The 20,920-nt window shown below is 34.9% G+C and overlaps 4 protein-coding genes across 5 annotated transcripts; 3 read left to right on the top strand and 1 right to left on the bottom strand.

Annotated features, from left to right (window-relative positions):
• The first annotated feature begins 636 nt into the window (after positions 1-636).
• LOC125214789 lies at positions 637-3,982 on the top strand. The gene is made up of 5 exons (XM_048115946.1): positions 637-805; positions 1,032-1,164; positions 2,475-2,568; positions 3,428-3,508; positions 3,583-3,982. Exons 1-5 carry the CDS (start codon positions 772-774, stop codon positions 3,724-3,726), a joined length of 486 nt encoding a protein of 161 aa, XP_047971903.1. The 5' UTR covers positions 637-771; the 3' UTR covers positions 3,727-3,982.
• Positions 3,983-4,339: 357 nt separating this feature from the next.
• Positions 4,340-5,181, bottom strand: LOC125214788 (putative gamma-glutamylcyclotransferase At3g02910). The gene has a single exon (XM_048115945.1). It carries the CDS (start codon positions 5,038-5,040, stop codon positions 4,471-4,473), a length of 570 nt encoding a protein of 189 aa, XP_047971902.1. The 5' UTR covers positions 5,041-5,181; the 3' UTR covers positions 4,340-4,470.
• A 2,441-nt stretch (positions 5,182-7,622) lies between these two features.
• On the top strand, positions 7,623-9,137 carry LOC125212367 (protein RGF1 INDUCIBLE TRANSCRIPTION FACTOR 1-like). 2 transcript variants are annotated; one of them, XM_048112513.1, is made up of 4 exons: positions 7,623-7,741; positions 7,933-8,127; positions 8,219-8,431; positions 8,550-9,137. In XM_048112513.1, the coding sequence occupies exons 1-4, from the start codon at positions 7,739-7,741 to the stop codon at positions 8,769-8,771; spliced, it is 633 nt and encodes a 210-aa protein (XP_047968470.1). In that variant the 5' UTR covers positions 7,623-7,738; the 3' UTR covers positions 8,772-9,137. The 2 variants fall into 2 exon arrangements, with proteins under 2 accessions (XP_047968470.1, XP_047968471.1); XM_048112514.1 differs by lacking the exon at positions 7,623-7,741 and adding an exon at positions 7,759-7,847.
• A 4,303-nt stretch (positions 9,138-13,440) lies between these two features.
• LOC125211524 lies at positions 13,441-16,592 on the top strand. Its single transcript, XM_048111354.1, has 2 exons — positions 13,441-13,677; positions 16,103-16,592. Exons 1-2 carry the CDS (start codon positions 13,508-13,510, stop codon positions 16,224-16,226), a joined length of 294 nt encoding a protein of 97 aa, XP_047967311.1. The 5' UTR covers positions 13,441-13,507; the 3' UTR covers positions 16,227-16,592.
• Positions 16,593-20,920: the final 4,328 nt, after the last annotated feature.

Raw genomic sequence — 20,920 nt, 5'->3', positions numbered from 1 at the left:
ATATACAAATAGTTTGCCCCAAGTTTGTAAGGATGCAAACAAGGAGCCTTGTAAACAACTACGGCAAATGCTCATTGTTGCATGTTGGTATACGTCAACACGGATCTAGAAAATGAAACTTATACAGTTGAATATAGGGAAAAAGGTTGCGACAATAAATAACAAATGAAAAACCAAGTGTTATAGCCCTGCTATAGAGTTAGACCTAACCCTCCGTTTCTCGTTCATAAGGACCGATAGTGGGGTTAGACTTATCTTGATCCCGCCTAAATACGCATTAATAAAATTTAAAACAACCAAGAAGTAAACGAGAGTGTGAAGAAACCAATGCAATTCTAACATGTACTAATTGTTTTGGAATAATAAACAAATGCGAAAAGGGAAGCACATTACTAGGTAAAATTATCGGTTCATGATTAAGTCGATTAGGCTAGTTCAACCATGAATTTTACAAATCATGATCAAATTGATTGATCTTATCAATCTATAACGACTCAACATATTAGCGATTTATATGTTCAAATCGGAGCGGTTAACGCATCGATTTTTAAAAACTACCCTTTCAAGTTTAAGTGAATTGTGATTTTTTTTGTTTGCGTCGAATCGCCATAGTAATGTTTGCATAAATTGGATATTTTTCCAATAAATCCCAATTCTTATCTCTTTCTACTAATTTTACTGAAAATCTCTCTCTCTCTCTCTCTCTCTCTCGCTTCGGTCTCTCACACAGCTGCGTCTGAAACTGTGGTAATTCCGCTCATCACATTTCCGATGGCATCTGCGGTGGTTCCGTTTTCTATCTCCGGTAATAATTTAGACGCTTCTGCTTGTGGATTCGTTGCGATCTTCCCCGAAACTCCCCCCATTCAACTATGTGCATCTTAGCTTTGTGTTCCAGTTTTAATTAATGCTCTATTCTATGTTTCTATATCCAAATGATTTCAACTCTAACCACGAGATTTAGAATGCGTGTTCTGTTTGTTTTTTTGTGCCGGCTAAGATTGTAAACTAGTATCTCGGTTCTATCGCAGGAGGAAATCATGTAAAGACCAGCGGTATTTCGATGGCCAACTCCGGTGGTTTGGCGAAGACGCAGCTGCTAGCAATTCGAAGCAAGGCTCGCACTCGCAACAACCGTGATTTGTCCGTTCGCGCTGAGTATAAGTATGAAATCCCTAGCTACAATTTTGTTTGAATTATTAGGAGGAATATAAATTAACACGCGCTTAAAATGATGCAGTTATGTCTTGAATTAATTTATAAAAATTAGATGATAGTAGTCTTAATGAATGCTTTGAGGTAGAACCCCCCTGTGGGGTTTTCGGTAGAAGACTGAGTTCGTATATGTGTTGTTTTGTGGTAGTGGCTATATTTAGATAATAGGGGGAAGGGGACAGTGAATGCTATTAGAATTGATGATTGGTTTATCGATCCATTATGGGTTTCTATTGAATGCTCTTCAACTCTACTTTGCCTCGTTTGTTTAGGGTTATTTGCAGGTTATTTGTCTGAATCATTTTCATGATCCACTCTTCACTTACTTTTTTTGTTGCGGAAAACGCATTTGGTTGACTTGTCTGGATCATGAACTTCGTGGTCATGTTATTCATGGCTTTGATGAGTTACATATGGTTGTTTTAGCTAAAGTTTCTAGTCATTCATCCTCCTTCTATCTTGACACAAGGAATGATGTAATGCTACTCTAATCTGGCTTGCTATTTTCATGCTTCTGCTTTCTTAGCATTCCCTTGCTCGATAGTAAATTTGGGACCCTTCATCCTTCAAGCATTGTATATTGGGAATCATATTTGTGTCTATTCTATACTATTTCAAACATTTAATACAAAGATATTTGATACCGGCATGAAGGATGATGTTTTGAGGTAAATTGTTTGGGGGCAGTTGGCTAGTTAAGTATGTTTGGTGTTATAGGTCATGGATTTCGTGAAGTGTGTCGTAACAGGTTTAGGGCTTTAGTGGGAACTGGGAAGTAAGTTTCTTGTTATATTTGGTCAAAGTTAACCACCTTGGTTGCGTTTTGGCTTCTCTATGTCTAGCTGGAGTTATCTATCATTTTATTATAGAAAATTGGTCATATTCATGTGGATGTTATCTCTTTGCAACTTAAATCCATATCGCTCCTGCTATTGCTGTTATACTTGTACACATTGCCTTTGGGCTGTGGCTGGCTGCTGCATATGGATTTGAAATTCTGCTTTCTTCCTTTTCATTCTATACTATACAAGCACCAACTGTGGATCATGGCATAAGTCTATGAAGATAATCTCTCAGTCTTGTGATATATGGATTTTACACTCTTATGTTTATCAGAGTAACCAATGTGCTAATAGTAATAAAATTTGGATTTTACACTGTTATGATTATATGGATTTCTTAAAGGCATAAATCATTTGTGCCATTTACCAGCTATAAGTGGCACTACCTGTTGATTTATAAGATCTTTGTACTTGCAGTGACCGCAATGGTGGAAATGGTGCTGATTTTGCAGCTGGCTTCATTATAGGAGGTGCAGTATTTGGAACACTTGCATATATTTTTGCTCCACAGGTAAGTTTATATCTTTCATATCTCACGTGCTACATTTTTTAAAATCCCAGAAGCTTAATCTAAAGCACATTGGGGCTCTGTTGGTCATGCTATATTATATTTGTGAGATAAAAAGGTGGAAGTTTTGGATTTGTTGACACCACTAGTCAAAAAAGTTGTTGAGACTCTTGAGAGTCAGTTATTATGTCAAATATAGTGCTATTGCATAATTCAGAAAGACCTTCCGTGCTAGGAATGGTGTTTATTTTGGAAGGTTCCCTAAAATACACTCATATTGATCAATTTGGGCAACTTGATTATTAACTTTAAATAGTCTGCAACTTTAAGCATCTATATCTTTTATTTTTGGCCTGGATGGGGCACTTTGCATACCTTTCGCAAGGTCCATCATTTGGATCTTCTGCAAATTATATGACATGCAATTTGAATAGATTTTTCTAAAAATTTGTAAATGACAACAGGAATATTAGAACCGTCTTCATCATTAAGATGTGTTTCAAATGCCTTAGAATGTTGACCTTAGTCAAACCTGTTTGAACTCAGCATAGTAGGTTGAACTGAAAACCAATTATGTTTGAACCCCAGGAGCCACTAATAGTAAATTTGAACCAAGTGTTTCTACTCAATACAGTATTACAGTTCATTAGTTTCCACATGAATTGAGAGCTATTTAATCACATTGAGTTTAGTGCTTCACATATTATGTGGGAGAAATTGCTCTTTTACACAAAATACTCCTTTGGCTGAAGGAATATGCTGCTGTGGAAGGCACACAAACATGATGCACGTCAAAACTTATGCTACTATCATGCATTTCATTGATTCAATGTATACACTCTGATTTTATTTCTGTTTCAAGATAAGAAGATCTCTGCTAAATGAAGACGAAGCTGGATTCAGGAGGGCCAAGCGTCCGGCATACTATGATGAAGGTTTAGAGGTAATGGTCGTATCTGCAACTTTCTTGCACTGATCACCCACCAATTTCTTGACATTCTCTTTCTGAAATTACAGAAAACCCGACAGACCTTAAATGAGAAAATCGGCCAACTCAACTCAGCTATTGACAACGTCTCCACCCGATTGAGAGGCGGCAATAATCTGCCTCAGGTGCCTGACGAGAGTCTTGAGACTGATGCTGAGGAAGCTGCACTGTAAGAACTGGTTTTCTTACATATTCATGGTTGCAGGATGTTCGATCTTTCCCGTTTTAATAGATGGTTTGTTGAGCATGTAATTACACATGTGAATGGATGCTTTCAGTGCATAACAGTTTATCTCCTTTAGCAAACTCCATTATGAGTAGGAAGAACACCTCAACTTTAGAAATTATTTGTTCATGGCATATTCGAGGAGCTTATTTTCTACTATTTCACATTTTGTTTTCCTAATAAAGATTGTGGATGTTCATTCAGCCCAAACTGTAGTCTGTTAAATATAGTAGAGGTTTAAGGCTAATAATTTTAACCCGGCAAGTTTCTAGTCTGATTTTTCATAAAATTTTTAGATTGTGAATTTTATGCTTATTCTATATATATGATCATTAATAAACAGAAATATCATCATTAGATTTTAGGTGATTAGGTCAGTTAGCCTTTTGAACTAGTCCAAAACTCGAACATTTAGAATTAAAATTGTAAATTTCTAACTCCGTCAACTTTTAACATGAGTATTCTGCAATCCGAATATAGCTTGGATACAATTTTTTTTTTTGGAATACAAAACCAAAATTTTGCTTAAATTTGGAGAAATAAAAGAGAGACACGTAACATTTGCCTCAAAAGCATATTTCTTTACGTCTTTTCCGTTCCTTTCTTAATTAATCATCCAACAATAAAAAGAAACAGAAATTTGTGGAAGCAAAAAAAAAAAAAACATGAAAATAGGAGGCCGACCCGGATCCTAGAGAAGGACGGGTTCGGGGTGGGCCGGATCCGAACCGGACGAAACAAAGAGGCGAATTTGATCGAGAAATGTGAGATGCTGCGGCCGATCCTTACGCTTCACGTATCCCCTCGCCGCCTTCTCCGTGTAGCAGTTATACGCCTCCTCCTCTCCTCCGCCGCCGCCGTTCCTCCGCCACATCGCCTCCGCGTAGCTCCGGTGCGCGTAGTAGGCCTCCGCGTCGACGATCGCCGTGTCGGCGTCGTCGTCGGTGTGGATCTGGATCTGGATCGGGCGGCGCTCGTAGTGGCCGCGCGAGATCCCCTCGAGGTCGTCCATCCGGGCGAGCGCGGCGGCGGAGACGGCGTAGAGCTCGCCGGAGACGCGGTGGCCGCGGCCGGGGAGGTCGAGGAGGAAGGGGACGCGGAAGGGGCCGCAGACGAGGGGGAGGCGGAGGGCGGTGCGGCCGGAGCCGGCGAAGGCGGCGTCGCCGGAGGAGATGAGGTCCTGGAGGAGGTTGTGGTTGGAGAAGCCCTGCTTCAGAGTGCCGTAGGTGAATATCAGCGTCGCCGCGGCCGGCACTCCCATGGCGGAATTCGCTTTTTGCTTGCTTCGGGAATTGTGGAGATTTCGATTTCTCTCTCTTTATTTGAGAGAATTATGATGTTTTCGTACGGTAATTTACCATTGAAATCATTGCTCCGCTGCGGCTCTCTCTCTATATATATATATAATGTGTGTGTTGCTGTGTGTACGTATCCGTGGTATGTGGTTGGCCGTTTTTATTTTAGAATAAAATAAAATAGAATAAAATAATAAGGGGTGGGGCCCGCTGATTTGATTTCGTCTCTTCCTTTTTCTCCATTGCCCTTATCAATTCCATTAAAGCAAAACGACAAAATATTATTGTCCCAAGTCAAATTTGCTTTTTACCTGCTATTTCTCCACTTTAACTATTTCTTCCATATTAAAAAAATAGAAATATTTGAAATGATACAAATTTTAATACATAATTAATAAAGTAAAAGAGATGAAAAGAAAAATAAATAAAGTAAGAGAGTGAGAGAGAAAAAGTAGAAAAAATAGAGTTGGTGGACTGTGGGTCCATGTCCTAAAATAAAAAATATCTAAAGTTTCTATTTTTAACAAACGGTAAAAAATAGAAATAGTTGTTATTTTTCATTTTTATAAAATGAAAGCAAAAAAAAAAAACAAATGCGACTCTTAGGCCATCTCCAACCATTTACGCCAAACTCAAACCCATTTTTGAGTATATGTCACACCAAAAAGTAGTTTTACTCCAATCATTTACACCATCTTTAAGTTTACACCATTTTTGAGTATTTGTCTAACAAAATTTTGCGTAAACACCATATTTGGTGTTATTCTATTAAAAACCCTAACAATGGATTTGAGTTTGGTGTATAGTCAGAGAAATTATCCACATCAAAAATGAGTTTTGGTGTACGGTTGGAGATGGAAGGAATGAGGTAGTAACATTTTTATAACATCATTTATTCCGATTCGAATGCATATGCAGCTTGTGAAAACTCACCTTGAACAACATTATCATTGCTTTCTTTCACTTGCAAAAGAAAAGAAATAGGAGTTACTAATATGTTCGATAAAGAGAGGTAAGATAAACAAAATTCATTGACTATTTTTAATTATGAAATTAATTTATTTGGTATATTTTAAAATAGAAATATTAATCTCCTATTCGAACGGATTGAATATCTTTTATAAGGAATCGGAGGAATATGCGACGATTTTTTCCAGGAAATCCCCAACGGAAAATACACACTATTCCTTCCTTTTCTCTCTTTCATTACTTTATTCTCTTTCTGCTTAAAATCACGTGTAATATACTATATTTAAAGTGAGACGAAAGGTGTGTTTCATTTGTCATACTTTATTTTCTTTCCACTTCCTCTATTTTATTCTCTCAAATTTTATTTTCTTTTCACTTTCTCTTTTATACTCTCAAATTTTATTTTCTTTCCAATTTCTCTCTTTTATTCTCTCAAATGTTGTAAATGAAGTAAATTCGGGTAGCAAGAAAGGTAGGGCATGTGACCCCAGACCTATAGAAAACTGTTTAAAACTAGTACGAGTAAATTAAATTGCATGAATAATATATATGAAATTCTTTACCAAAAAAAAAAATATATGTGTGAAATTTAAATGGTTAAATTTTTGTTATGGTAGCAACAAAGCCACTCTGGCATGTGAGCATTTCTGGTAAAGTTGATGTCACAATTACCAGTTTAGGTAATGAAGAAAATAGGTGTCTCCAAATTATATAGAACTCATTAAATTTGGTCATTTAGCTTTAATGGACATTAATTATTAAATTTGAACAATCTAGTCACTTGTACTTGGCAATAATTGCAATCTGTTGATCTTCCAGAAGCAGTTACTCTCAAACCATTTTGTAATGACCACATATTTTTTTCTTTATTATTCTTATTTTTAATAAATACTCCACTATATGTAGTCCACACATACTATATCATTATATAATTAGATAAATTGTCAGAAAAATTATAAAATTTAGTAATATTGTGTTCAAATTACTGTATAATTTAAATTATATTAATCTAGTATTATTCAATTAGTGTAGTTTGAGAGTCAGAATTTCTTTTCATGCCGAAGCTTTAGTATTACGACTAAATCATTCATCTATGCTCGTTATTCTCATCGTTTTAAGATGAATATTAGTAATAAACTGCGTTGAAATTTTGTTAAATTTATGTTAGTTGAATTTATTTATTTATTTTAAAAAAAATTATTGAAAAAGTCATGAAATATCCTTATAAATACTCGATGTAAAATGGCACTATAAATAAATTATTTCTGCTTTAATTTATTTTCAAAAAATACACTATAAAATACAAATGTCATAAATTTGGTGAGTAAAATTAATGGCAAATTAAAAATTCTCATAATTTGAGGTTGTGGAAATACATTAGTCAACTTCAGGGGACCAAGTTAAACGATTTTAATTAAAAGTAAAAGAGGATATAATAATAATAATAATAATAATTAATAAATAAAGTGAATTAAAATGAGTAGTTTGGCATTAGTCATGCAAGAAAAAGAATATCATACTAAAAATTATTATTATTATTATTGGAAAAAAAAAGAAACGTATTGGATTTTTCCATTGGCTTAGGCTTTCCTTTCCCCTTCCCCTTGATTTCAATAGAAAAAACATTGTCCACATTCATTTCCTCCCATTCTTCAAATTTCACCAAAAACTCCACTATTTCTGCCCCTGCAATCAATGGTGAGTAATCCAACTCTCTGCTTCAATTAATAGCAATACCTCGTCGATCGGCGCCATCACTTCACGATTTCAACAGTGTTCATGCATTTCATTGATCATTGATTGTGTGTGTGTTTTTCCGATCAATTCTTCCGATTAGTACAGTTTTGAGATGAATAGATTCATTATTGATTCTCCGATCACGATTTCAGGTCAGTTTCTACGGCGGCGGCAGCAAGTGGCCGCCGTGGCTGCGGCCGCTGCTGCAGAGCAGCTTCTTCGGCCAATGCAAGGCGCACGCGGCGGCGGCGCACAAGAGCGAGTGCAACATGTTCTGCTTGGATTGCATCGCCGCGCCGCTCTGCTCACTCTGCCTCGACTCTCACAGGGATCACCGCCGCATTCAGGTCAGATTCCTCGGAATTTCGTCTCCGATCGCTGAAATTTCACCTCGCGCCGATCGATTTTGACGAGCTAGGGTTTGATTTTGATCCGCAGATTCGGAGATCGTCGTACCACGACGTGATTAGAGTGGGGGAGATTCAGAAGTTTCTGGATATCGGAGGTGTCCAGACCTACATTATCAACAGCGCGAAAATCGTGTTTCTGAATCAGCGCCGCCGCCCCGGGAAAGGCGCCGCCGCCAATTCCTGCTGCGTCTGCGACCGCAGCCTCCTCGATTCCTTCACTTTCTGTTCCATTGGCTGCAAGGTCTGAATCTACGAATTCGAATTTGAATTTTGGTGATTCGAATTTGATCGATTGATTGATTGATTGATTATGCAAGTCCAAATAAAATGCCCTAAATTTCACCACTCTTTTGCTGTAGATCGCCGGAACATCGAAGAATTCCGATAAGGAGAAGATGAGGATTGATGATGGCGGCCGGGCCTCGGACTCGGAGACGTTGACCGGCGCCTGCTTTCATAAACAAGGTTTTGGAAGGAAAGCGCAGAGCTTCAGTCCGTCGACTCCGCCACAGACCGCCGTGGCAAAGCGGCGGAAAGGCGTTCCTCGCCGAGCTCCCAGCGGCGCCGTTTTAAATGAATAATGCATTATGTTTATTAAAGGATAAATTGAAATTGAAAATAAAAATAAAAAAAGTTTAGCAAAATGGTGTGTAGTGCATTTGTTTGCAACATAGCTGTACGTAGTAAATAGAAAATAAATAAAATGAGAGTATCGGGTATGGCTCGACATGTGCGGGGGTATTCGATACCAGGTCAGGTTGAGGTTGGATATTTCCCAAAACCCGACTCTCGTTTTACCCGCACTAATGAGGGACAAGAGGGATAAGCCTTATGATCGGATAGTTACGTTTAACCCAAATATGAATGTGACTAAGTATGAACTAGTACTATGCGTTTGTAATGATGCTTCTCACAAATAATTATATCCAATTTTTGTTGGGTCTTCATACTTTAATGTTTCATAGTAGTAATAATTATTATTTTCATAATTTCGTTCATCGTTTTGTATACGGCTGCAACCGTTTCTATATAAAAATAAAAACATGGAAAAAGTTGATTTCATATTCGTCCGTTCTATAGTAGGGAAGACATTTCTTTTCGGCATGCGATTTAAGAAAAAATGTGTTGAGTGAGTTAAGTAAAAGAAAAATAAAGTCGGAAATGAAAAAGGTTGAGGTATAAAGAGTGAATAAAGTAAGAAAGAGTAAAATAAGTGAAAAGAAATGTGTTCACTTTTATAAAAACAAAAAAAAATGACTTTACTACTATTAAATGTACCAAAGTGGTAAAATAACTCAACTATTATAGAGCAAAGTAGTATTTATTTTAGTGAGTTGGAAATGAAAATGAAGCCTTGATTTTTTATTTTACAAAGAGAGAGTATTATACTAATTGAATAATGGATTATTCATTATTGACTTATTCTTGCAGGACTTGAAAATTACTTGTAGTGGAGAATGGAGTCAATAATTTGGAAATTTTCAGTTGAATATTCTTGTTTTTATGTGGTTGAAAGTTCTTTCTGAGGGTGCTCCCATTTTTATGTTTCATAGTAATAAGGATTTTTTTTTTTTTTTTTTTTTTTTTGCGTTTCATTGTAATAAGTTAAGTCTGCAAGTCTGCCACCGTTTCTATATAAAAAGAAAAGAGTGAACTACAAAAATAGTCCCTGGACTATGCATTTATCTCGCCAATGAACCCTGGACTTTAAAAATATCCCCAGACAACCCTGGACTAAGCGTTTATCTCGAAAATGGTCCCTTTTCACTGTTTTCGTGACGAAAATACCTTTTTAGGGGTTTTGGGGGGTTTGGGCAATTTGGTCTTTTTACATTTTAAATCTGATATTATTTCAGTTATGTACTAAATCTGATATTATTTCAAAATTATCATTCTTCTTCCCTTTTGGCATCCTTCACTTTGTTTCTTTATTTCAATATTAGATTTAATTTTATAAAATTAAAATTTTAAAATTAAATTTTTAAATATCAATAAAAAATTTTAATTATTACAATTACTATTAAATAACAAATTAATAGTTTTAATCAATATTTGATAGTGTCTAATATTTAATCAATATGGTACGACGACGCCTTAGTTTTAATCAATATTTAATAGTTTTAGTCATAAATAGATCATATAACACGATTTAGTCAACTTCATAATATTTTTAGTCAAATTCTCCTATACATTATATGCATATTTATTTCGGAATAAATCGTGTTATATGATCTATTTATGATTAAAATTATTAAATATTGATTAGATCTAAGGTGTCGTCGTACCTTATTGATTAAATATTAGACACTATCAAAATTGATTAAAACTATTAATTTGTTATTTAATAGTAATTTTAATAATTAAGAAAAATTATTGATATTTAAAATTTAAAATTTAAAATTTAATTTTATAAAATTAAATCTAATATTGAAATAAAGAAACAAAGTGAAGGATGACAAAATTAATAGTTGAATGATAATTTTGAAATAATATCGGATTTAGTACATAACTGAAATAATATCAGATTTAAAATGTAGAAAGACCAAATTGCCCAAACCCTCCATAAACCCCTCAAAAGGGTATTTTCGTCTCGAAACAGTGAAAAGGGACCATTTTCGAGATAAACGCTTAGTCCAGGGTTGTCTGGGGATATTTTTAAAGTCCAGGGTTCATTGGCGAGATAAACGCATAGTCCAGGGACTATTTTTGTAGTTCACTCAAAAGAAAAACAAGGAAAAAGTTGATTTCATAATTATTTTAGTGAGTTGGAAAATGAAGTCTTGATTTTTATTTTACAAAGAGATAGTATTATACTAATTGAATAAATGGATTATTACTAGTAGTGGAGAACGGAGTCAATAATTTGGAAAATTTCAGTTGAATATTCATGTTTTTTATGTGGGTGAAAAGTTCTTTCTGGGGGTGCTCCAATTTTTATTTAGTTTCGGGTCAAGAAAATAATCAGCAACTTTTGGCTGAAATAAAGGGGCAGCCACCAAATCAAGAATTAACATTCATCAGTGGTGTTTCCATTTTAATTGAAATTAGTATTTTTGTTGTTAATGGGGCACTAACATCGTAACATCCCTTAGTATATTTTCAAATTTTGAAAATTAATTAAATTAATCATGAAATTTAATTTATTTTCAATTATTTTATAATAAAAAAATATTTGTCACACATATAAAGTATTGTTCATATTTTCAATAAAATGTGTTCTTTTTTTAAATATAAACAATATTGTTTAACTCATCAGCTTGACGTCGATGTATGGTTATTCTCTGCTATATCTAAAAAGTACTACATTAGTACTATTTTACCAAGAGATAATTGAAAACAGATAAGTAGTTTTTCTTTTTTATTTCTTTTTTATTTTTAAAGATGCACGACAAGATAGTAATACTCCCTCCGTCTATCATTAGGAGTCTCATTTGTTGGCCGCACGAGTTTTAAGAAATGTTAAGAAAAATGGATGGAAAAAAAGTTAGTGGAATATGGGCCCCACTTGTATATATTAATTTTAAATGAAATGTGAGTGGAATGAATTAATCGAAGGTGAGACCCTATTACCATTTATAGTAAAAATAAACCGGGACTTCTATTCGCGGACGAACTAAAATAAAAAAACGGGACTTCTATTCGCATACGGAGGGAGTAATATACTTACTCCCCTAGTCCCTACAATTTAATAACTTGGTAATTTTTTTTACAATTTGCTTTTTGTCTAATCAAAAGATGCCCATTTATTTCATTACTATATTCTTCAAGGGCCAAAATGCTCATGCCTCCATCCTTTCTTCATCTTTTTATACAATTACTAGTACGGAGAACTATATTTGATATTATTCCATTTAATCTGCTCTCTAAGACATGACACCTAAAGTGATCCTGAAAAATAAATCTATGAAAATTTAAATTTCTTTAATTTTTTATTCATAAAGGCACCTGATAAAGTGATGGACGTATGCCAAACTTGAGCACAAAACATTTTGTACTAATAAATAACCGAATATGGAGATCAATCAAACAATCAAATCTATGTACACTATTATAACCAATTTTAATTCGATTGAAATAAAGACGATTACCATCAAATTCCACTATTGTTGCTTGATTCAAGTGTCGTCATCTCAGTGTCCTATCCTATATTATGACTATATTAAAATTTGATCTTATTCAATGATTTTTGTATCAATTTGGTAAAGACGAAAACAACTAGTACTTCTTTACACAAGAGACGCACTAACTTAGACGTTGATTCGATGCCAACTTTTGTTTTAACCATGATTGAAAGAGACTCAAATAATTGAGTTATTTTTTTCTCTTTTTGAAATAAGATCAATAATAATTCCTTATTTTATTCTTGAATCCTCATGCAAGTTGAACTCTCGATCTATTGATTGAGAGAGAATGAAATAATTGAGTTTTTTTTCTGATGACTCAAACCCTCGATTTTTTAACTAGATAGAATCCATGTTACCACCTAAGTTGTGTTTTATGCTTATAAAATAATTGAGTTGATATGGGTTTGTATTAAGTTGGTAGAAAATGATATTCGTAATGGATAGGCTCCATGAAAATATTTGATGCAAGTAAATGGGCCAGGCCCATTACATATCAATATATCATAATCATATCAATTATTCTACTAGTATTTATTTATTTTTTAAAATTTTGGATAATTTTTATCACTGCCGTCCTTTTTCAATGTAATATAATTAAAATAAGTGTATAAAATATGTGGAATACATAGAAAGAATAATAGTCAGTGACAGTGCATGAGGATTAAGAAGAATCAAACCAAAAATTGTAAGTTATCGGATTCAATCATTAAAATAGTTCGATATCAATATTAGTTACATAATTCACCATGCATTCCATTATCAGTTAATATATAATTGATCAACATAGTTCGGTATCAGTATTGGTTATTTGGTTTTCAATATAATTAATTAATCGATAGTACAATATTTTCATTTGATAATTTTAACTTTATGTATCTATTTAATTTATTTATGTTATTAATATAAATTCTTAATTTTTATTTGTAGTAAGAATAGCGTCGTTAACTTAAATTTTTTATAAAGTTATGTAACTATAAATTATTTTCTACCAGTTTAGTTGTATGCTATGCTTTTCAAAGAAAAATACATAAATTTAATATAGCTTTTATTTCTTTTCATAGTAAGTAAACTAAATACTGAACAAGTTTCGAGAATTAAATCATTTTCTAAATATTCTAAAATTAAAAAAGTATTCACACTGTATAAATATAAATCGCATAAACCGGTGAAAGGGGATTCCGTCGAAGATAAGAATGGACGGCGGCCGGAATTGCAACGGTAGAGCCGTTAAAGGAGCTGAAAATCAAAATCCGACGGTGTGCAGGCGGTGCAAAGAGCTGTACACGGCGGTGTCCAATTCCCCTAGCTCTTGCCGATTTCACCCCTCATTCTTCGTCTGCCGCCGCCACGACGATCAAAAGAGGTATATACATATCTGCATCTTATCGCTGTGATGATTCTCCGTTTTCGCTGCAATTGTGAGGATACCGATTCTAACTGTGGAAATCGAATTCGACTGAAGCTATATTTGCGATTACCGTAGCTGGTGCAAAGCCATTTCATATTACCAGTTTTCGATGTGAATTGTGATTTTTCTTTTATTCACGACCTAAAATTTCCATCTGTATTATCTCATTTTTATCGGTTCTACGTTTTCCATGATTCTGTTAGCAATTGATCTAACTTCCAATAGACGGAAGAAGAAAATGAGGGAAGGAGATAGGAGAGTGAAGGTTAAAGTAGATAGAGGTTGTAAGAGGAGCTGAAAACGATAAGAAAGTGAAGAAACTTTCGAAAAATTGAAATAGAGAGAGAGAGACTCCATAACTCTATGAGGTGTATCATGTTTGCAGAGAGTTTTCATTAGTTGCAATCATCATGATCGTTCCTGTTCAATGTAGTGAGAGTTCCTCTCCTAGTTCTGAAATCCTTAATATCTCATTGTTGGTAGTAGTGCATTAATGTAAGGAAAGTAAGCTTAATAGGTCACTAATTTCCTTCATCACTCCTCCTTTGTATGATATACTCTTTAACTAGGACATAATCCTTCCCAAAACGATCAAATAAATCAGGACTGCGAATAAAATTATTCAGTTTACGGATCTTTTGATTCGATTTCTCTTCTATGGTACATCAAAATGTTCTCGTTGCTATCAATATGAACACTGCCTTCTAGAAAACATCGTTTTCCTTATGGTGTGATAAGTAAACTACCATTTTGAATCATCCATGTTTGTGGGATTCCCCCAACACTAGTAGCAATTGCTTTGGTGATTTCTTTGTTTTAATGGCTACATCAGACACATTCATGATTGGAGAATGTTGGACAACAGCTAGTGACCATTGTTCACCACAATAAAATTAATCTTTGATTCTCTCATATTCTTAGGACTGGATGATGTTAAACAAGTGTTGGCATTCCAACCAAGTGTCAATATTGTTAAAATTTGGTAACTCCATGTTCTTTGTGGCAAGTCTGCTCATTATCCTAGATCAGTTTTCCCTTACGAAAGGCTATAAACAATCCATCAATGCAGTCAAGCTTGTCCACTAATCCTTGTCTTTGTTGAACTTGCTTACAATTAAATAATTGAGAAACAGCAGATACTAGATAATCATGTTAGACCAAACAACCTGCCAATGTAGAGTCAGGAATTATTCACCACTCACTAGTTTCCCCTTCAATTCACTCTGTTAAAAACAGGGAAAAGGTGCATGAAGAACCCTGAACTAGAGTTGGATTATGCAATGGAACTGCCTTATGTGTTAAGATCTAACAGGAGAACTCATCCCCAGCAAAACTAGCCTATTGGTCTATAAACCCCATCTGTTGCTTACAACTGACGTTGGACAAGTTTCCTTGCATAATAAGGTCTCTAAATTAAGCTAATAAAATTATTTACAAATAAATTATTTAATCAACTGATTTGATTGATCTTTCTATGTTGCACACCCAAAAGGGAAGATTTTTATTGCTATCAATTGTCTTTGTGCATGGTGAGTTCTGGAATCTTCTGTTCCCTCATATTCTAAAGGGTAGTTTGGTAGGGTAGATAACTCCTCTATGTTGGAGTAATATGACCAAAATGATCTAAAATGTGTGTTCTTTTCATGGTTTGTTTATTTATCTTCCCTACCAAACAGCACTAAGAGGCATGAAATGACATGAAAAGCATAACTTGAAAACTCATTTCCTTTTAGACTTCAAATGGAGTATATGTCTATCAACAGTCTTCCCAGGATCAAGTATGCTGAGCTACCCTGTTCAGTGCTTTGATTGCCTTACTCCAGATTCTCTGCGGTTGTTTCATTGACTTGTTATGTGGATGGAGCTGGTTTTTATCACTATGAGAGGACTTTTTAAAGCTCCATTACGTTCTCGACAGTGAAATATGGTCTTAGGAGGGATTGGCATTAATGAGAATGCACTACACAGTATCAAATTAGATTAAGGCGGTCTTCATATTTTCTTATCCGTGCTTTCTTATTTCTTAAAAGAACAAATTCTGAAATTAGATTAAAGCAGTCGTCATATTTTCTCATCCATGCTTTCTTCTTTCTTAAAAGAATAGATTCTTGGCAGCTGAGTGTTGATTTCTCGATTACCCATCTATTTAGTTTATCACATTGGCTATATTTGAATTGATGGACATTCCCGATTCTGGGAAGCCGAATGTTACATTTTCTAGTACTACAAGTCACAATATTCTCATTGTTGATGTTTGTGTTATTATACCTGAAACTAGTTTATTTTGTCTGTTTCTATAACCACATCAATGATGTCTCTCTCTCGATATGGTCGGGCAATAGATTCTGTTGTTAACAAATATCTGTGTCATGTATTCAAGGTACTACGAACTGGGACCCGATGATCCACCCTATGCAGCCAAGTTTTACGATTGTTGTGGAGCAGAAGACCCGGCCGCACCCGGCTGCAACACCAGCTTTCACATTTCATACGATGATGAATAAGCACGGTCGACATCAGTGAAACATTAATCGAAGCAGGTGTGAATGCAGAAAGAGCCTCGTGACTACATAACTTTTCTAGTTGAAGATGGCATGAAGAAGAATAAATGAGGGAGATAAACATAAGTGGTACACCTCTTTTTATCTGTTTCTGTCCCCACGTTTTCACCTATATGTGTATGCTTGCATTCTTCATTTAGTTAAATAGGCTTGAAATTTCAATGTGACATATTGTGGTGCATGCATTATTTATTTTTCTGCTAGTTATGTGACAACTCATTTCTACCTGTTGGTTTGGATTCTCAGAAACATAACTTATAGTTGTAAAATAAATAATGATACTATAATATAGTCTTCTTCTCTTGTTTATGTTTTTGGGTTAGATGATCGAGTTAATTGTCTATAAAATCACAAAGTTTGGTCAAATTTTTGTTTAATAGTAACGTAAATGTATATTAATATAACGATGTTAACGACCAAACAATGTAATTTTAAGCTTAAGAAACTAAAAATAATAGCACAAATATAATCAAATGGGACAACTAAGAATTTTTGAAACATTGTGATTTGTCATGCAAATTTTGAAGGTTGTGAGATAAATTAGAATTTTATTGAACTTAGTGAGTTTATAGGCAATTAATCCTAAATAATTTGGCATTTGAAATTTAATGGTTTGTGTGAAGTTAGGAGGAGGGTCACTTTCTGTATTTATTAATATGGATTAATTATTATCGGTGATTATATTCGATATCATTAAATCGATGCGCTCTGCTGTCATATTTGTACTATTTATGGATTTTAGCATATGTCTTTATTGTATTGAACGCATTTTAATTTTGCTCAACTTGTTAGTTGGCTACTTGGAGTCTTGGCTTATTATAGTAACAATAATAAATTGCTCAAAATTGAATGAGTTGTAATGATAAGGGTAAATTCAGTTTACATTTTCGATCACCAAGAAGTTGGCATGTAAAAGTTTTCGCGTTAATTGAAAATTAGTTCTAATAAATATAATGATAGCTAAATATAGCCGAAATGGAAGTTTATGTAGACTTGTCTTTGTAAAAGTAAAAGCTAATAATTGTGATTAGGACTTTAATTCAATTGTGAGAATTACTCCTACATGATGTGAGAAACACGGTAGCCAAAGAATCAGAGTTCACCTAATTGTAATCTATATTTACCAATTATAATAATAATTGGAGTGAAATTGCAAGTACTACTAACCAGTTTGTTTCCCTGTCAACTCTCCATCCCTTTCCCAAATCATTTAATTCATAAATATTTATGACCAAATCGTTTTGATGTGAGCTCTGTCGGTGGCATAGTCTTCGTTGGATTTGTCGGCATTAGATTTGGGAATATACATGAAATTAACTGCTGATAGAGTTTTTTTTTTTTGGAGTTTGAATCATCGTTAAAAATGGATAGATAATTAGTACTCCTATTATTAATTATTTATAGTTATACTCCGTAAAAAAGTACCCGTGCTTATAAAATACATGTTCACAAAATAGAAAATAAAAATACAAAGGCATAATCGAACTCACTGAGAAATCATCTCGTATACTACTCCATCCGTCCCAGCTAAGATGACACGTTCCTTTTTTTCATGTGTTTTAGAAAAATGATAATAAATAGTTAAAGTGAATAGAAAATAAAGTAAAAAAGATAATAATATAGAAGATAGTGTCTTCTACAATATTCTCTAACTAACTTTATTTTTTCTCTATTTTAACTATTTATCATCATTTTTCCAAAACAAGTGCGAAAAAAGAATGTGTCCTCTTAGCTGGGACAGATGGAGTATTATTTTCGTAAATATTATTCGAACTCGAATCTATACCATTTTCATAGTGTTCTACCACTAAACTAATATGAAATAGTACGGATTTTAATGTACAATTGGTAAAATAAGAGAGATAGAAAGAAAAAATGATTGAAATATTGTTAGTAGAGAATGAAACTCGCCCATTTGAGTGAAAAAAGTTTCTTTAAATATAATTGGTCTATTTTTAAGGGACATTCCAAAATTGTAAATGTAGTCTATTTTTTAGGATGAATGGAGTATTATATTTTGACGATGGCCGTGCCTCTCGGTGGGTGAAAGCTGTCATTTTACAGACATTTTTTGGGAAGAAAAATGAAAGTGTTTAAATTGCTATTAATCCAAGGTAGGGAGGGATTTAATTAAATTATCTTAAGAATAATAGTACTATCAATTTTACTCCACTAAATAGGTCAGCAATGGCAATATATAAGTACTAGCAATTAATTCTATTTCTCATACTTGTATAGTAATATTAATACTTCCTCCGTCACAGATTAAGAGTCACTTTTTGTCATAAAAGTCCATCCCAATTTAAGAGTCACTTTTATAATTTTTCATATTTGGTCATACAATTTTACCTCATTCTTCATCAAAATTACATAAAAATGTCATTATCTACATTAAAATAAATCAAAACAAAAATCAAAAGTCAAAAGGGACCCACCTTCAACCAACTCTACCATCTCACTTCATTTATTACACACTCTACCATCTCACTTCATTTATTACACACTTTAACTCTTTCTTAAAAACTCAAGCGCCATAACAATAAGTGACTCCAAATATGGGACGGAGGGAGTAGCAACTAATTCCATTTCTCATATTTGTAAAGTGTGTGGAGCCCATGAAATGTAGATTTGAAAAGACAATTCTTCCACATATCTCATGCTATGAAAGGGAAATGTGTATTTAAATCTATTTGCATCTTTGTGTTGTGCATAATAAATAGGTACTCCTACTGTATTTGAATTTTACAAAAAATAAATTAAAGGTGTCGTTATAGAGCTATTTTTATACTACTATATCAGTAGTATAATTATTAGGTAAAGAGACAGTAAATATATTATTCCAATTTTTTTTGCTAAAAATGAAATAATTCAGACAATCCAAAAAGAAATGCTATGAAGTACGACTACTTTATGGTGGGATATTAGGGCATCCACAGCAGTGTCTTTTATCCGTCTCTTAACCGTCTCATCTCTTCACTATTCATGGGCCCCACTGTACTTTTCACTCCATCTCTTAACTAAGAGATAGCACCCACATCCATCCATCTCTTAACCATCTCATCTCTTAACTATTCATTCAATTTCATTTTTCATTTTTATTTTCAACAAATCCAATTAATAAAAAACACACTTCATTAAATAAAATAAAATTACAATTTAAAATCCTAAAAATAAAAAAAATATACATAATTAAAATCCTAAAAAAATAAAAACACACATAATTAAAATCCTAAAAAAATAAAAATACACACCATTAAAAAAAATGGAGGCAAATAGCTGTCTAATGAAGATCATTTGCGTCTACTCGTTGCCAAATTTTGCCCAAATGTGCTCCATTAGATCCTCCTGGAGTTGGCCGTGGGCGGTAGAATCACGTGTCCTAGCCCGAATACACATCCGCTCTTCCAAAGACGGATGCAATCCACTGCGAGGCGGACTACTTGCGGTAGAGCTTCCCGCGGTCTCAGGGTTGAACCAATTTCCCGCCTGAGGTCCTTCGTCGGCAACAATCATGTTATGCAAGATTATGCACGTATACATGATGTCGACCATATTATCTATAAACCAAGTACGAGGCGGGGCTTTGATAATGTTCCATCGAGCTTGGAGAACCCCGAACGCTCTCTCCACATCCTTGCGAGCAGCCTCTTGCTTCTGCGCAAAAAGAGACTGTTTTTCGCTTGCAGGCCTGTTGAACGTCTTCACGAAGGTTGGCCACTTCGGATAGATGCCGTCGGCAAGATAAGTACCCCATTTTATACTGGCGCTTTACCATTCAGAACTTCGGTGAAGAGGTCGGAGTGGTTGAGCACGTTGATGTCGTTGTTCGAGCCGGGGACCCCGAAATACGCATGCCAAATCCATAGCCGGTAGTCGGCGACGGCCTCGAGTATAACGGTGGGGTGGGTACCTTTGTGGCCGCTCGTGTATGACCCTCTCAACGCCGTTGGGCAATTCTTCCATTGCCAATGCATGCAATCGATGCTCCCGAGCATCCCGGGAAACCCGTGTGCTTGTTCGTGAAGTTGGAGCAGAAACTGACAATCCGCGGTGTTTGGCTTCTTCAGAAATTCGTCGGTGAAGGCTGCCCGGACGCCTTTGCAGAAGTTCATCAAACAAAGTCTCCCAGTGGTTTCTCCGACGTGTAGGTATTCGTCGAACAAATCCGCCGTTTGTCCAGTAGCAAGCTGACGGATTGCTGCAGTACATTTCTGGAGCGTCGTGTGACTGGGACGGCCAGTAGCGTCGAAACCTTCTTGGAAGTACTCTTCCCGGGCCGCCAATGTATTTGCGATATGCAAAAATAGCGGGCGTGACATACGGAAACGGCGACGGAAGTAGGTATCATCCCATCTCGGGTTGTTAGAGAAGTAATCGCGTACCAACCTTGCGGCGGCTTGCTCCCTGTCACGATGGATGTATTTCCGGGTTCGCTTTTGACGCGCCGCGGCTTCCTCCTCCTCCCTACGTCGATCTTCTTCTAGCAATTGTTCCATTAGTTGACGCATTAGCTCAAATGGATCCATGAATTGATTAAATTTGGGAGAAGAAAAATGTTTTGAGATGAAGAATGTAGTGTGTTTGAGTGAGAATAGAGAGTTTTTTATGGTGGATAATTTGTGGGAATGATTTGGTAT

The sequence above is a fragment of the Salvia hispanica genome, chromosome 3 (genome assembly GCF_023119035.1).
Source record: "Salvia hispanica cultivar TCC Black 2014 chromosome 3, UniMelb_Shisp_WGS_1.0, whole genome shotgun sequence".
NCBI classification, from domain to species: domain Eukaryota; kingdom Viridiplantae; phylum Streptophyta; class Magnoliopsida; order Lamiales; family Lamiaceae; genus Salvia; species Salvia hispanica.
This window is presented reverse-complemented; position numbering and strand designations above follow the sequence as displayed.